We start from the raw sequence: 16,549 nt of genomic DNA on the forward strand, positions 1-16,549 counted from the left end.
CTTGCAGCTAATGGTGTACCTACTCCGTACTAATAAACGAAGTACAGTAATTTGAGATCATATCCGAAATCTTAAACACATCCATTCCTTTTTTCAGAAGTGGTTTTTATGGCATACTACTTGTACAGAGTGGTGTTTATTATTTCCAAAAATCCTTCTTCCACAAAAATGGTTACATCTCGATGGTCCCTTGACGGATTTTCAACCTTTGAGTACCAATGAAATCGGAATGAATTCTAGTTTATTGGCAACATATAAACCTACAAGAAACTACCTGTCAGAAAAAGTTTTAAGCGTTTTGACACACACTCCTAAAATCCGGAACATTTCCGGTGTCCATTGGCCGCATCAAGTCCTCACATAATATTTGGAAAGTAGGATAGTTTTCCAGTAAAATGAAACCTGTTTCGTCAAAATTGATTCATTTTTCGTAAAGTTCTGACCTTTTGAAAGTTGACAAAATTTTGCCTGTCTCAATCATTTTGTCAACCCCCTGTATATGGAGAGATATATGCTTATGTAAAGAGAGATCCTTTATTCCACAGAACTTACCCGGCAAAATTTTCTCCTAAGTCGTTACGTTCATAAAAGGAAATTAGTTCAACGATGGTTTTAAAATGGCGCCGCGTAGAAAGATAATATAAAGGAGTTACGTTGTCCTGCTTATGGTATAGTTTCATATGTTTTATTATTTTGCTATCCGTCCTAAAATCAATTGAAACAAAATAAACGCTTTTTATATCTGAACGAATAACTTAAACATACTTTAAACTCAGCGCATAAATGGTTTCATGACAACTCGATGCACCTTGTGGACGGACTCTTAGCAAATATGTACCATTCTTTTTCTTCTCTAGCTTATTTGTTGCGGTATCTCGATCCATTGCCCCAACAAACCAATTGAATTCTGATAATAGTCTGTCACAAACCAATGGAGCTGATTGATTGTGTTTACATCTACCAGTGGAAGAAATGCATCCTTTATGTACAACGATTTCGCAATTCCGACAACGGTATCCCTGATGAATTTTTCCTTTAAGAAATTTAGAGCAATGTCTACATATAATTGGTGCATCAAATGTACACACGATAAATTTGTGATCCGTATTTCGGCATCCGATAGGGTCTATTACATCCCTGAAATTGTTAGGTTTAATTTTAGTATATAAACTGTACTTGCCATCAAAAAAGATTATTACATGGCGATATCCAAAGCTCGCTTCCATTTGTCTCGTTCTTCTTCTGTTTTCATATATAAAGTAAAAGCTGTCGATTGCGATTTTCTGGCAAGTAGGAGAGAGTATTTCAGTCGCCCATCTCTTCCTAATGTTTTTCGAGAATGACAAATTTCAACTCGATAATCTTGTAAATTATGCGCTTCACGGAACACGTACTGTCCTTCCTGAAAGTATTTAAGTGACAATATAAAAAAAAAAAAACATATTCATACCAACCCCAATTTTTGCGTTTGAATTTTTTACCAAGATCACTACTTTTTCAAAAACAAAGGCATAACGATGCTTTGTTTTTTGATCTTCATGTGCCTTAATATTCAAATCTCCATCCAATAATAATCTACCATATTGTTCGAGATTATTTCCATTTGGCAGATTCAAATCTAAGATACTTTCCTGAAAATATTTAGTGCAAAGCAAAAAAATAAAAAGATTAGTATCAATTGGGGAGGAAAGTAAAACATGTCGTTATCGGCTGCTATTTAAATAATTACTAATTTTTATTATTATTAATATTTTTTTTTTATTTGCACTGGTCTTGAGGAACGACGCTGGCCTAGCAAGTAAGTCGCCGTAGGTTCGAGTTCCGACTCGAGAGAGACTGTTAGTGTCAGTATGATTGTAGCGCTACCCGATCAGAAAGAAAAAACAAAAACGTAACAGAAGCCGTAGTTTGTTACGGGAAAAACCTAACAGGCTGTGTTTTAAGTTTGGTTCCGTTAGGTGTTAAAATAACAGAAATGATTCTACTAGTATCAAACACATATCAAAATTTGTTACTAATGTATCAGCTTCCCAACAAAATAAGACAGTATATAGAACAGTATAATAACAAACATTGTTAGAAACAACAGGTTTTGATAAAAACAAAAAATTAGTTAGACTTATTTCAGTACTACTTCATTTCAGGTTTTTTATTATAACTCATTTAGATTCAATATTGTTATTAAAATTATATGGAAAAATACTAAATCAAAATATGTTCTTTGTTGATAGAATATTGTAATTTTTTAGTTAAGCGTTCAAAAAGGAATTCATTTTCCTATCTCAATCCCATGTAAAATTCAGGCACTGAATCAGGCAGTGAAATTTCTTCTGGTAGCTAGTACGCAGCTAAAAAGAAATCATAAACCGAAAGGGAAAACAAAGTTCACTTGCTGTGAATACTGCTGTGAAGCAAAATGTCACTCGTTCTTGCACGGAATAATGATCACTGACATTATTCAGGTACTGAAAGAGTCAGGCAGTTGGTTGGTCGTCTCACACCCAGCGATGCCAGATTGGAAGTCATTAGCCTACATTCAAAATATTTTTCAAGTTATAGTTACCGGACAAGTTACTTGAACATTTTCCACTAACGTTTTCTAGTAGATTCTACGTGATTGTCATTTGAGTTCATCATGACCTGGTGAGATGAATTATCCTTGGAAGCTTATTCAGTAGATGCATGCATTTCATTTGAGTTTCACGTAGAATTCATCTACTGGTAAACGACGAATTTGCATACCTCAGTGACTTATTACGCAACATATTTTGATAATTTCTAAAACCCGTTTCCTAGCTCATAAAAAATAGAGAAATAAATGAAAATTATACATTTCCCAAAACGCGATTGCTATCAGATATCACTCAGGTCTGCAAATTCGTCAATTCGTTAATGAATAAAACAACATAAAAACTGATAAATATTACGGTATTCTCGGGGATTGTTATTGTCCGCTGCAGCTGTTTTCGTTCAGGTAACTCTTCCACCTTTGAACAGAAGCTGTGTGAATCCTGTAAGCTCAAGTCTCGAGTTTATTAGGATTTTTCGAAAATTCATTATTTGCAAGCCATCCAGGAATTCTGTTTTGTGTTCAGAATCAGATAACAGCTTCGCCATTTTGATTTCTGGTTATTTTCGCCCAGAGAATTCACGCGATACATCCTGTTTGATGTTGTCAAGTTCACGTAGATGGTACGTGATTAACCATAGTATGCCTGGAATTTCCACTTAGATGTTATGTTTGTCACATGATTTATGTCAGAAAATGAACAAGTATTGGAGAAAAACATGTGAAGACATTAAAAAATATGTGAACGACCCGAATTTTGCATTAGTGCATTAGTGGTGACCTTTTTTTTGCTCGACAGTTTTCGATTTGCCGGAAAGTTTTATCAGCCTTCGGACTTCGGGTAGGAAGAATTTTTTTTCGCGGACCATGACGACTTTCGAAAAAAAATACTTGGCATCCCTGCTCTCACACCAGATCGCGGTAAACAAGTGTGTTCAAGTGTTCTAGAAAGAAAGCAAAAATCATGCGCTCACTGACGTCAGATATCGTTACTGTGAAGCATTCTCAGCTGCCAAAATTCCGTTTGGTAAAAAGGGCAAAATTTCGTGAACCTATTTTATTTCAACTGCGTACCACGCTTAATTAAATAATTTTAAACAGTGATGGCATGAACTCGTGCAAAGTTGAACTGAGTAACACTTTTCCAGATTTGAATCCAACTTGAATCTGCTTCCTCTCGATAGTTTGAGTTTTTTTGCACCGCACACTCTGATCGATTGAGTTTAAATGCGTGCAATGCATGCAGTGCACGGTGTATCCAACGATGCAGGCGATGATGTGACGCGATGAGTTTTGTTTTTAGATCGAATTTATGCTTTCAAAGGACAATGCAACAAACTGTTGCAGCAGACGCGGCGCGAATTTCATCGCAATTCGATTTTCATGCAATTGTTGTTATGCAGGATTCAAACTCAAATCTAACTCAAGTGTAATGCACTGTTAGTAGGGTTTACGTGCAAACCGAAAATAAATGTGCAAGCAAGTTTTAAAACTCACTTGGATACGAGTGCAAAGTCACACTGCCTACTCTGATTTTAAACATTCCACATTCATTGATTCATTGTGATTTGTTTATTGTCTGCAAATGCACGACGAATCGGCCATAGCATATACAAAATCGGCAATAGCATATAATTATAAATCGTCAAAATATAAATGGTTTGATATGATTTGTTTTATCGGAATGACAACACCTTCGATTTTTAGCTTCTGTACATCACTTCTATCCTGAAAATATCCACATTGGGTGGTATTCGGTCATTTTCAGCTGTTTCTCTGGCATCAATCTGATTCCGGAAAGACCCATACCCATACCCCCGGAAAGACCCACCCATGGGTAACATTTAGTTTTTTCGGTTGTTTTCCAGAAACTGAAAGTGGTCATCTTTAAATTCAAAATGGTGTTCATGGTCAATGCCTGGCTTCTATGCATCATCTCGATTACGGAAATATCCATGTTAAGTAGTATTCGGTCATTATCGGCAGCTTCCCAGAAGTTGCCATCTTACAAATTCGAAATGGTGTCTGAGGTCAATTTTTACCTCCTTGCATTATCCTGGCTCCTATTGGGTGGTATTTGGTCACCTTAAGCTGTTTTTCAGAAACCGTAAGTCGCTAACTTGGATTTTAAAATGGCATTTAGAGACAATTTCTGGCCCCTGAGCGTCGTTCTGGTTCAAGAAACACACATATAGGGTGTTATTTGGTCATTTTCAGCTGTTTTCCAGAAATCGGAAGTCACCATCTTAGAATTCAAAATGGTGTCTGTGGTCGATTCTAGCTCCTGTTTATCATTCTGGTTCAGAAGATACTCATATTGGACAGATATCAGCTACTTTGGTTGTTTTTCAGAAACCAGAAGTTGCCATCTTAAGCTCCGCCTGTTACGGTTCTCTTGGTTCAGTTTAGCCTTTACGAATAGACTTGAATTATTGAGAACTGTAACAGAGGGTCCAAAGTCCCTGTAAAGGAGGATGGTTGCAACAGCTCTTAACCATGGCTGTTGCGTAAAATACAATGGTTAAAACCCCCAAGCTAAGGTGTTATGCGACCCGTGCCGATGGATGACGTGGTGGGGGGGGGGGGGGGGTGGTTTAAGAAATACCCAGCCAGTAATTAGCACTTACTGCATCACGCGGGTCACTGATGCAACGGACTCTTCTTTACCCAGCGACTCGTGGGAATTTTATGAACGACAAAACTTCACAAAATTCGGCCACCGGCAGCCTTTCTTTGCCGGAACCCATGGACTCATCGGAGCGTAGTCCAATAAAAACAAACTCACCGGACAGAACGGAGGAGATGGAGCATGAGGATGATTTCAACCTCGACAGCGAATCGCTGGACGGGGGACCCTCTGCTTCATCCTTAATCCTACTTTCTCCACAAGGGAATGACAAAAGTCAAATGGACTTAGTTCCCGGTCCACAGACAAAGCCCGATGACGAAGGGAAACCCGAATCATCGGCACCCCTTGTCAAGCGACTTTCAAATGCGCAAAGGCGGCGACTGAGCAAAAATCTCCGCTCCGGTCTCTCGTAGGAAGAAGCCAGGAAGCTGGCCCTCCTTCCAACATAGCAGCCTGCTCAGTCGAACCAAGTCGCCGTCAAGCGACTTGGTGTCCCCAAATACCAGTACTAAGTGTCCACAGCCTAAAAAACTGCGGAACGGCACTGGTTTGGGGTCATCGGGTTCGAAGCCGCTCTCGAAGGCCACATATAGGGACATGGTGGGAGCTATAAGCCTTGCGGTTACTTCTGCTACCCACCCCAGCTCCCTACTCACAACGGACCAGCTTCAGGCTGTCCGGACCTCCATCCTCGATCACATTGCGGACCAGGAAAATCCAACCACCAAGCCCAAGTTTAACGGTTGCCATCTAAAAAATGGCTTCCTGCAACTTTCCTGTGCCGGCAACGACACAGTGCAGTGGTTGGAAAGGGCGGTACCTTCTCTCGTACCATGGGAGGGAGCACAACTTCGTGTATACCACATGAAGGATCTGCCGAAGGCCAGACGGCATGTCGGTTACTTCGCGGACAGTGCGAACTCTCCGGACGAGAAGATTCTTCGTTCACTCCAGAATCAGAACGACCATCTCTCTACCAAAATGTGGCGAGTCTGTAACCGCAAATTGGTAAAGACCTTGGTCGAACTAGTTCTGGATATTGACGAAGAATCGGCCAAACTCGTTGAGAGTAGAAATAATGAACTGCACTACGGTTTCGGCAAAGCACACATCCGAAAGGTAAGCGGAAGGCCGAACGTCACAGGCAGGAAAGACTCCGTCGCAACGTCAGGGAAGGTACGTGCGGGTAACTCCTCCGGGAGTACTCTGCAAAGCGATCCTGCGAATGGGCTAAAGGTTCGCGTGGGAAACTCCTCCGGGAGTGCCCCACAACCATCCAAACGCAACCCTGCGGTTGGGAAGGTACGCGCAGGATGCTCCCCCGTGAGTGCCCTGTCACCACCCAAACAACGTAACCCCGCGGCTGCTCGGACGGTTCCGCCGAAGACTCGCAAGAGTGTGAAGCATCAACCACCACACAGTCGCCCCCCCCCCCCCCCCGGAGTCAAAAACCGCCACAGTGTGCGCGACGACCTTCTGTTGCCAATCGACTGCTGCAACCGAAGCCGAACAGTGAGGAAGAGCAACTTCCATCAACCAGCCAAACCGCTGTTGGCAGCCGTCAGCCAATACCAGGATCATCTTCCGATCCGGACAAAGACGGCAACTTCACTGCAAAGTGAGCAGCCTTCGCTGCGTGCAAGCGAATCTCCATCACGCAAAAGGCGCCTCGGGTGTTCTTTGCAGGAGATTCGCCAAAGAGCAGCTAGCGGCTGCATTCATCCAGGAGCCGTGGATCAACGAATCCTAAGTTCTCGGACTTAACGCTCCTAACGGTAAGTTAATCTACTGTGACACGCAGTCCAAACCAAGGACTGCAATTCTGCTAAATAGAGAACTAAATTTTTTACCTATTACAGAATTTATCCAACGCGACGTCGTTGCCGTCACGGTTGAAGTACCGACAACCAGAGGAAAGCAGGAAATGGTTGTCGCGTCGGCCTACTTCCCGGGCGACCAAGGTGATATAGCGCCACCCGAAATTGCTGCGCTCGTGCGGTACTGCAAGGCTATCAACAAGCCGTTTCTAATCGACACCAACCAACACCAGGAGTGATTACCTACTTGAATACCTTACTTCTAACGATGTCAATGTATGTAATGTAGGGAATAACCCCACTTTTATCAACGCTATCAGACAGGAGGTCCTCGATCTCACTCTGTGTAGCGCCTCTATTTCTGAAAGGATTAAAAATTGGCATGTCTCCGATGAAACTAGTTTGTCGGACCACAGACACATCGTTTTTAATATAGAGGCTAGCCCTCTGAAAAGAGAGCTGTTCAGAAATCCTAAGAATACAGATTAGGAATCCTTTAAGGAACACCTGATCGATTCACGAACTTTCAGTTACAGCAACATTCGAAATTCAGTTGACCTGAATTCGGCAGCAAATGATCTACAAAACAGAATCATGGATGCTTTCGACGCTAACTGTCCACTAACACAGCGGTCAGTATGCCGTGACGTACCCTGGTGGAATGATCAACTTAGTGACCTTTGTCGGGAAACTAGGCGGTTGTTCAACAGGGCAAAAGTCACGTCTAACTGGGTCCCTCACTAAGTACAACGCCGAGCTACGCAAGGCTAAACGGAAATCCAGGGTTAGTTAGTGAAAGAATCCAAACTCTGCCGGAAGCTACGCGGCTCCAAAAGGCGATGTCCAAAGACCATACTAACGGTTTAGGACAAGTGAGGAAAGAGGATGGATGCCTCACTGTCACTACCAAGGAAACGCTGGAGGTTCTCATAAACACCCACTTTCCTGGATCGACAGAGACCGAAGAACTGAATAGTGATGGGTCGCGACAGGACAATTCGAGACATATGGCGTCTCGGGAGTCCATCCTGCTGGCCCGTCGACTGTTCACGGAAGCTTCAATAGGCTGGGCTCTAAGCTCATTCAACCCTATGAAGTCTCCAGATCCAGACGGCATACTACCCATCTTTCTACAAAAATCGGCCGCAGTTATCATGTCCGAACTCATCAACCTCTTCAGAGCCAGCTTTATCCTGAGCCATATTCCGGATAACTGGCTGAAGGTGAAGGTAGTGTTTATCCCCAAAGTTGGAAGAAAGGACAAAACCCTACCTAAATCTTTCAGGCCCATAAGTCTGACTTCATCACTCCTCAAGCTGATGGAGAAAACAATGGATAAATATATCCGTGATGAGTTTCTTAAAGACTCCCCGCTGAACAGGAACCAACATGCCTATCAATGCGGCAAGTCAACAGAAACTGCTCTTCACAGCTTAGTGACGTTGATTGAAAAGTCCCTGAGTTATCAGGAGACGGCGCTATGTGCCTTTCTTGATATTGAAGGGGCCTTCGATAACACGTCCTTTGCATCAATTGATACGGCTCTTTCTCATATAGGAATCGACCACACTTCAAGGAGCTGGATACACGCAATGCTCTCTAGCAGAGTGATCACAGCAACCTTGGGAGATTCGTCTGTAACAATGTCAGTGATCAAGGGATGCTCGCAAGGAGGAGTTCTCTCGCCCTTGTTATGGTCACTAGTTGTCGACGCACTTCTCAACAAGCTTTCACAGCTTGGTTACGAGGTCATTGGATACGCCGATGACATCGTCCTCATCCTCAGAGGTAAAGATGACGCAACTCTGTCGAGCCGAATGCAAACGGCTCTGAATACCACCATGTCATGGTGTTTACAGGAGGGTCTAAGCATAAACCCCTTAAAAACAGTCCCAATTCCATTCGGCAGACGAAGGATGATCTCCATCACTCCTCCAATACTGAATGGAGTTAGACTGGGCTTCAGCAATGAAGTCAAATATCTCGGAATTATTCTGGACAAGAAACTGAACTGGTCTGCACAACTGGATCATGCCGCTAAGAAAGCGATCTCAGCGATCTGGGCCTGCAGAACTCTGTTTGGTAAGACCTGGGGACTGAAACCAGACTTGGCACTCTGGTCTTACAAGACCATTGCCCGACCAAGAATCACCTATGCTGCCCTAGTGTGGTGCCTAAGGTGAACGAAGTGACTGCGCAAGCCTAACTCAAAAAAGTTCAAAGACTTGCATGTCTTTCGGTTACCAGCGCTATGCGAACAACTCCAACTGCAGCCATGGTAGCTATGCTTTGCCTACTACCTCTACATCTTCATGTGAAAAAGGAAGCAGAGCTTGGCGCTCTAATGTTGCAAAGGAGGAAAACTACACTTGAAGGGGACCAAATCGGCCACCTTCGCATACTTAGGGAGTTCAAACTAACTCCGCTATTAACCACAGTCTCCGACTGGATGGACGTAAGGACCAACATGGATATTCCATATAGAATGATTGAAACAAACCGCTCTATGTGGAACAATGTAGGGCCTAATCTTCCACCTGGCATCGTCAGTTTTTATACGGACGGCTCGAAAATGGGATCCCCTACGGGATCTGGTATATACGGACCCGGTATCAGGGAAACGTTTTCCCTGGGAAAATGGCCCACCGTTTTTCAAGCAGAGGTATATGCCATATATATCTGCGCAAAAATATGTCTGCAACGCAACTACAGACATGCGAAAATCGGTATATTCTCGGTCAGTCAAGCAGCACTACTAGCACTTAAGTCCGTCAAATGCGCTTCCAAACTTGTTTGGGAATGCATTGAAACTCTACGAGAACTTTCCCGACAGAATTCAGTTTTTCTGTTTTGGGTGCCCGGACACTGCGGAGTCGAGGGTAATGAATACGCTGACTACCTAGCAAGACAGGGATCAGCTCAGCGGTTTATTGGCCCCGAGCCGTTTCTGGGTACGTCCATTTCCGCTATCAAAAGCGAACTACTAACTTGGGAAGGGCTATAAATAGTATCCCAATGGCAACAGGCACAGGGCTGTAGACAAGCTAAACAGTTTATCTATCCGAACCCTGGAACCGCCAGAAAGCTACTTAGTCTAAATCGTAGTGACCTACGGATAATCACGGGACTCCTCACCGGACACTGTCCCGCTTTTAATCATTTAAAGAAAATCGGCGTAGTGTTGAACGACACCTGCCGGTTCTGCAAATCTGAACCAGAGAGTTCAGAGCATTTGCTTTGCTCTTGCGAAGCTCTTGCTTCCTCTAGGTACAACTTCTTAGGAAGTTACCTTTTAACTCCATACCAAGTATGGAGCTCCAATCCCAAGCAGGTCATTAGTTCCATCAACTATGTTGTACCTAATTGGGGTACAGGTTCACAACAAAACAGTTCTACTCCATCAATGAGTACGAGCAATCCGTAACCTGTGCACAGCAATCGGGGCCCGCCACAAAAGACAATCAGCAAGAATGTCGCAGTGGCATTTCAGTACCCAGTGCCCTTCAGGCATACAGAGTTGCCATCTTTCAATTCATAATCTGCCCATAATTCAAAAATTGTCTAATATGCCATTTTTACCAAATTCGAGAAAACAGTTTCTCGTGACGGTAAACACCCTAAACAAGATTCCTACGGAAGCCGATTGTCAAAAAATGCATTTGGAAAGGCAGCAAATGTGAAACAATTTTGGCTAATATCCAAAATAATTGAGAAGTTGGCTAATATGCACTATGTTTCTACCTGTGTCATGTTCACGACCCAGTGTATTATTACTGTACCTTGTTTCGTCTAACTTTCGAAAGTGTGTTGTAGCCTGGTGGTTACTGGCGACAGGTAAGCGATCGTAAGGCTCTTACATAAAAGTTTACTATTTTTACGAAGAATATATTATGCAACATAAATTTATTGGTTGTGCTGCGAAACTCAATGATCAAAACGTGAGACTGTTTCATTCTGTCATAAATCTTTACATTCTTGAAAATGCTATTTAGCTATTTGGTTAGAAGTAATATTAAAAAAAGATTTAAATTTCATTTTGGATGTGATGAGAAAAAACAGGAAAGTGAATTGTGAGATTATTATGAATGATATTATTTTCGTTATATTGTTATATTGTTGCACGAAACAATTGTCTCGTCGTCCTTTTCGTCCTCACTTGTGCTTCCGTATTGTTTTACTAAATTCAAAACCATTTTCATCACCAACGAGCACGATATAATTATATCGTATGGATATTAGCCAAATTGCACACCGATTTGTCAACTGACCTTTCGTTTATAATTGAAAAAACCGGCTACTGCGCTTAAAATACGTGGCGGATGGTATTTTCCTGCCGATTTCTTTGTTTCAACTCAACGGCAAGGTTCCAGCATATATGAAGGGTGATATACTAGACTGGGACACGGTTATATGGGAAAAAAGCGATGGTGTTATTTTTTCGCTCCCATGCACTTTTCGTGTTCCTTATGGGTCCTATAACAACTATGTAACTTTTCAGATCGATCGGTGGAACGCTCGAGTTGCGCCCGATTTTTAAAGTTTCCATACGATTTTATATGGGAAAATCCACTTTTTCAAAACTTGTTCTCTAGAAATTCCCAGTTGGCTCCTGAAAATATATCGACACATGATATTTGTAGGAAATTTTCCTGGAAAAACTCTTCTAAAGACCGTAAGGCGCTTACTGGGAAACAGCCAAAAATGACCAAATTCCATTCAATATGAATGTTTCCGGAGCCAGAATGACACCCAGATGTCAGAAATTAATTTCACATGTCATGTTAAAGTCCAAAATGACGACTTTAGATATCTGAAAAACAGCCTAAAGTGATCAAATACCACCCAATATGAGTATCTCCGGAACCAGAATGATGCAAGGAGCTGAAAATTGACCTCAGACACCATTACTGCCCATAATTCAGAAATTGGCTAATATGCCATAAGCATCAAATCGAGAAAAACGCATTTGAAAGTTTTTTGTCGGTACAACATATTTTGACTCTTCATGACAACTTTTTTATTGAGTATATCACTAGGGTGGGACAAAAACTAAATGTTAGCTCCCATGCACTTTTCGTGTTCCTTATGGGTCCCCATCTTTGAATTAAAAATGATGTCTGTGATCGATTTTTAGCTTTTGTGCATCGTTCTGGTTTCGAAAATATTAATACTAGATGGAAATCGGCCATTTTTGCTGTTTCCCGGAAACCGGAAGTTGCCATCTTACAATTCAAAATGTTGTCTAGGGTCAATTTGTGACTTCAGTGCATCGTTATGATTCCGGAAATACCCATGTTGGGTGGTATTTGTTCATTTTCTGCTGTTCTTCAGAAACCGGAAGTCACCATCTTGGATTTCAAAATAACATTTGGAGACAACTTCTGGCCTCTGAGCGCTATAAAATGGCATTTGGAGACATCTTCTGGCCTCTGAGCGTTATCCTGGTTAAAGAAACATTTATATTGCGTGTTATTTGGTCATTTTCGGCTGTTTTCCAGACACCAGATGTCACCATCTTACAATTCATAATGTTGTCTGAGGTCGATTTGTGGCTTCAGTGCATTAGAGATGGTCGCACGGTGCTCCCGCAGACCGTTATTATAAAAAGTAGGAGGGTGGTATCCAAGACACGACCGCAGAGTTGACGTAGGACTACAATAGTTTTATATTTCCACACGAGAAATGACCGGAACATGCTCCGGTAATATAATGATCTTGATCAAAGCAGTGCTATGTCTCTAATTACTTGGGTGGTAATATCAAGTGTCTAGGTCGTCAACCTAAGTTCATCAAGCGACACCTCAAACGACTTAGAGCTAAAATTAGTTTATTGGTGGCCACATCTACTGTTGATGTCGTCTTTGGCCTCTAAAAAGTAAAAAAAGTCATGAAAAGAGAACCGTTTATTTTTGACATAGTTTGATTTTGGCAACAGAAAAAATTCTGGTGTGTTGCCAAAATCGAACGGGGTCTGTATTTTGATTATTAATTTGCAGCACTCTATTTTAGAAGAAAAAATATTCTCCTTAATATTGATGAATACCTTTCATTATAATACAGTCATTTTTCCTCAATACGCGAAAAGGCCTTCTATACAGATCTAAATTAAGTACGATTTCATAGAAATTAAACTTCCTTCTATATTTACTTGTCTTGTGAAAGAAAGGCTCACCCACCGATCGTTAAGCGGCAAAGATGTCACATAAAAAATGTTCCTGGAGTTACAAGTTCGTGGAAAAAATAACGATAAAGAATTGCAATTTTTTGACGACAGTGTATATTTGCAGAAAATTTCAAATTGACATAGAATTTCATGAACATGTTAACATCCAGTTCAGGACAATTTAAGCATGTGACAGGATCGGAAAATAATGAATCAGTTTCAAGATACCAAAAAACAACGAAGATGCCATATTTAAAAGTCATATGTCTGTTATCAGCAATTAATGTTTGCATAGTGTTGTTCAATTACAAGTAAGGCAATATTTTGAGCATTTTGGTTCACTATTGTCTTTTGAATACTCTAGTTTAGTTATTTTAATAAATTTGAGAAAAACAGACTGTAGAGTTAAAAAATAAACAGCGCAATTTATCTGTACAATGCACCAAATTTAAATACTCTGCTGTCTGCCTCTACCTACACGTACAGAATTTCGTGTCCCCGGTGGTGCAGCGTATTTTGCGGCATCTGAAAAATCATATTTAATACTGATATTTGCTACTACACGAAACAAGAAGAAGAAGAAGAAGACAATTCAAACGGTACTGCGATTGTGTTCCAAACCGCGAAACGATACCTACGCGTTAACCCAACACGCCCCACTGCGTCGACAGCGGCAATGTAGTTTTCACTTGGCTTGACTGCACACCAATGAACATCGAGTCCTTCTGCACTGATAGACGACGAGTGAGCGCTCTATTCATACATTCCTCGGTGCAGTACTGTTGCCTGTGCCAGCATACTTTCCTTCAAGACATCAGTTTTAATAACTTTCTGACAGCAGAACATAAAATTGTCTGATAGGGAAGGTGGCTACGAACCTCCGAAAAAGCTTCACCTACAAGACATCAAAATAGTCTAGGCTCTTAGAAGCAAACATTAGATGACCTATTGGGACGGGGAGATTCTGTCAATTTTTTTTGCCACTGCTTTACAGGATATCACTGCAGGCAGTTGGTGTCTACTCATGAAGTCTGTGCTAGGCGTGCTAGCATTTGATTGGTACGTTGTTCGTGAAAATTCGACCTTGAAACTTTTATTTAATTTTTACTGTTTAACAATGAAGTGATAATGATAACTGTAGAATCACAAAATTGTCCATCATTTTATCAATCCAACGACATATTGATTATTGTGATCCATCATGTGATTACATCAGTAAAACTGTTTGAAATCTTTCATTCCAACGTTACACCTTGGTTTTAGTTTACGTAGAATTTATCTCAATATAGTGCGGTTAGACGTAGTTCTACGTCAAAAAATGCACCGAAGAATCTGAGTATACCATTCGATTCGTTATGACGTCCAGAATCTCTGGTCAAAATTTCAAAATCATCGTACGGTACATTTTTGAGTAATGCCCTTTTAAAGGTCGTAAAGTACAAAAAAGTGATATGAAAACGACGAAATACTTGTTGTAGAGCACGTTTTTCAACCACCATTTTATGAAATAACTTCCAAAATAGTTTCTACACCTTCCAAGAGTGATATTTCAAGACATTACCAATTGGTGGGAAGATTTATGTGTGTCAATATCTTCAGCAAAATTGTTTCATAGAACAAGGCCTTTTTTTTATTTTCAATATACCACATTGCTTTCTTTAGCAAAGTTGTGGAAATTTTTGAAAGATAAACAATTGCTGAATACTGCGATGTCCTATCTGTACGTTGGACACGACAAAATAGAGTTTTTTGTGGAACACCCCTCCTCAAAATCAGTTTTTTTTTCATAATTTTGTCGGTAATGGTCAAAACAATGCTAAATGTTCTAAGACTTTATTCATTCTTTCTTTCAAGACTTTATAAAATTTATTGTTTTGACAATCATAGAAAAAGTTATAGACAAAAACTGATTTTAAGGAGAGGTGTTCCACAAAAAAAAACTATTTTGTCGTGTCTAACATACAGATAGGACATTGCTGTATTCAGCAATTGTTTATCTTTTAAAATTTTCCACAACTTTGCTGAAGGAAGCTATTTGGTATATTGAAATTTAAAAAAAATGTTTTTTTTATCTAACTGTTAGGTGGAGTGGTCGAAAAACTAAAAACACCAAAAGTAAGACCTTGTTCTATGAACAATTTCGCCGAAGACATTGAGTACATAAAATCAATTTTTCACAGTCAAATTTAGAGCGATCACGATTTTTCGAGCTTAGACCACTGTGCACTGTGGGATTTTCAAATAAATCTTTCCACCAATTGTTAATGTCTTAAAATATCACCCTTGGAATGTGTAGAAACTATTTTGGAAGTTATTTCATAAAATGGTGGTTGAAAAACGTGCTTTACAATAAGTATTTCGTCGTTTTTATATCACGTTTTTGTACTTTACGACCTTCAAAAGGGCATAACTCAAAAATGTACCGTACGATGATTTTCAAATTTTGACCAGAGATTCTGGACGTCATAACGAACCGAATGGTGTACTCAGTTTCTTTGGTGCATTTTTTTTTATAATAACGGTCTGTGGGAGCACCGTGGGTCGGGCTTCGGGGAAAATTTTTGAAAGTGTCGGGTTCGGGTTTGAAAATTTTTGAAGGTGTCGGGTACGGGTCGGGTCGGGGTTTGGTTGGAAAAAAATTTTCGGGTTCGGGTCGGGTTCGGGTTTCACGTTTCCCCAAACAAATCCAGTAGTCAAAAGGTCCAACACAGAATAAAAAAAACTATTTTTTTTTCTGCGGAACACTTAATGTAGAGAATGTTGAAAATAACAGTCTTGATTATTTATATTATTAACGAAATTTCAGCAGATATTGACCTAGTTTCCGCAACATGACAGACGAACACAGTTTGTTAAAAATATTTATATACATTCTCTTTAAAGTACCGTCTGCCGGGGTGAGATTTAGCCACGGGGATGAGATTGAGCCAAAACGGGAAATGTTTGTATGTTAAATTACTTGAGATTTCCAAAACCTAATACCTCAAATTCAATACTTTATGAAACATGACATATTTATTCACAACTTAAAATGGAATATAGATAATATCAGTGAACTGTTTCGCTTGAAGAATGTTTCAAAAAACAGAGTGAAAAACATGCGCAAAAAACGTTATCTAAAAATGTCCCAGGAAAACCAACCCGATCAAGAAATCGCAACAACTTACGGTACTTACGGTTGGTACGTTAGGATGTCGTCTCCAATGTGTTTAGGAAATATTATGCATTGAACCTGTGCCGGCTCAGAAAATAACGTTTCTCCAAACTGTACACTTTTCGAGCCCTTTTGGGGTGAGATTGTGCCAAGGTATATTGAACGGCACAGTGTGCGGAATTCACATTCACGACAAAATTATATCAGTATATACCAA

At 40.6% G+C, this 16,549-nt stretch overlaps 1 protein-coding gene across 11 annotated transcripts in view; it reads right to left on the reverse strand.

The window, feature by feature from the left end:
- Positions 1-16,549, reverse strand: part of LOC129724161 (protein vav) — an 874,164-nt gene that overhangs the window by 245,574 nt on the left and 612,041 nt on the right. For 10 of the 11 annotated variants that reach the window (XR_008727880.1, XM_055678825.1, XM_055678820.1 and 7 more), the window contains 4 exons: positions 1,455-1,631; positions 1,200-1,402; positions 766-1,137; positions 553-705 (listed from right to left, as the gene is read on the reverse strand). Coding sequence is in view for 10 of the 11 variants with exons in the window: in XM_055678825.1 (XP_055534800.1) it covers positions 553-705; positions 766-1,137; positions 1,200-1,402; positions 1,455-1,631 (905 nt within the window). In the remaining variant the exon portion in view is untranslated. Of the gene's footprint in view, positions 1-295; positions 494-552; positions 706-765; positions 1,138-1,199; positions 1,403-1,454; positions 1,632-16,549 lie in introns of those variants that run through there. The other variant, XM_055678829.1, reaches the window with a different exon arrangement.

The sequence above is a fragment of the Wyeomyia smithii genome, chromosome 2 (genome assembly GCF_029784165.1).
Source record: "Wyeomyia smithii strain HCP4-BCI-WySm-NY-G18 chromosome 2, ASM2978416v1, whole genome shotgun sequence".
Lineage (NCBI taxonomy): Eukaryota > Metazoa > Arthropoda > Insecta > Diptera > Culicidae > Wyeomyia > Wyeomyia smithii.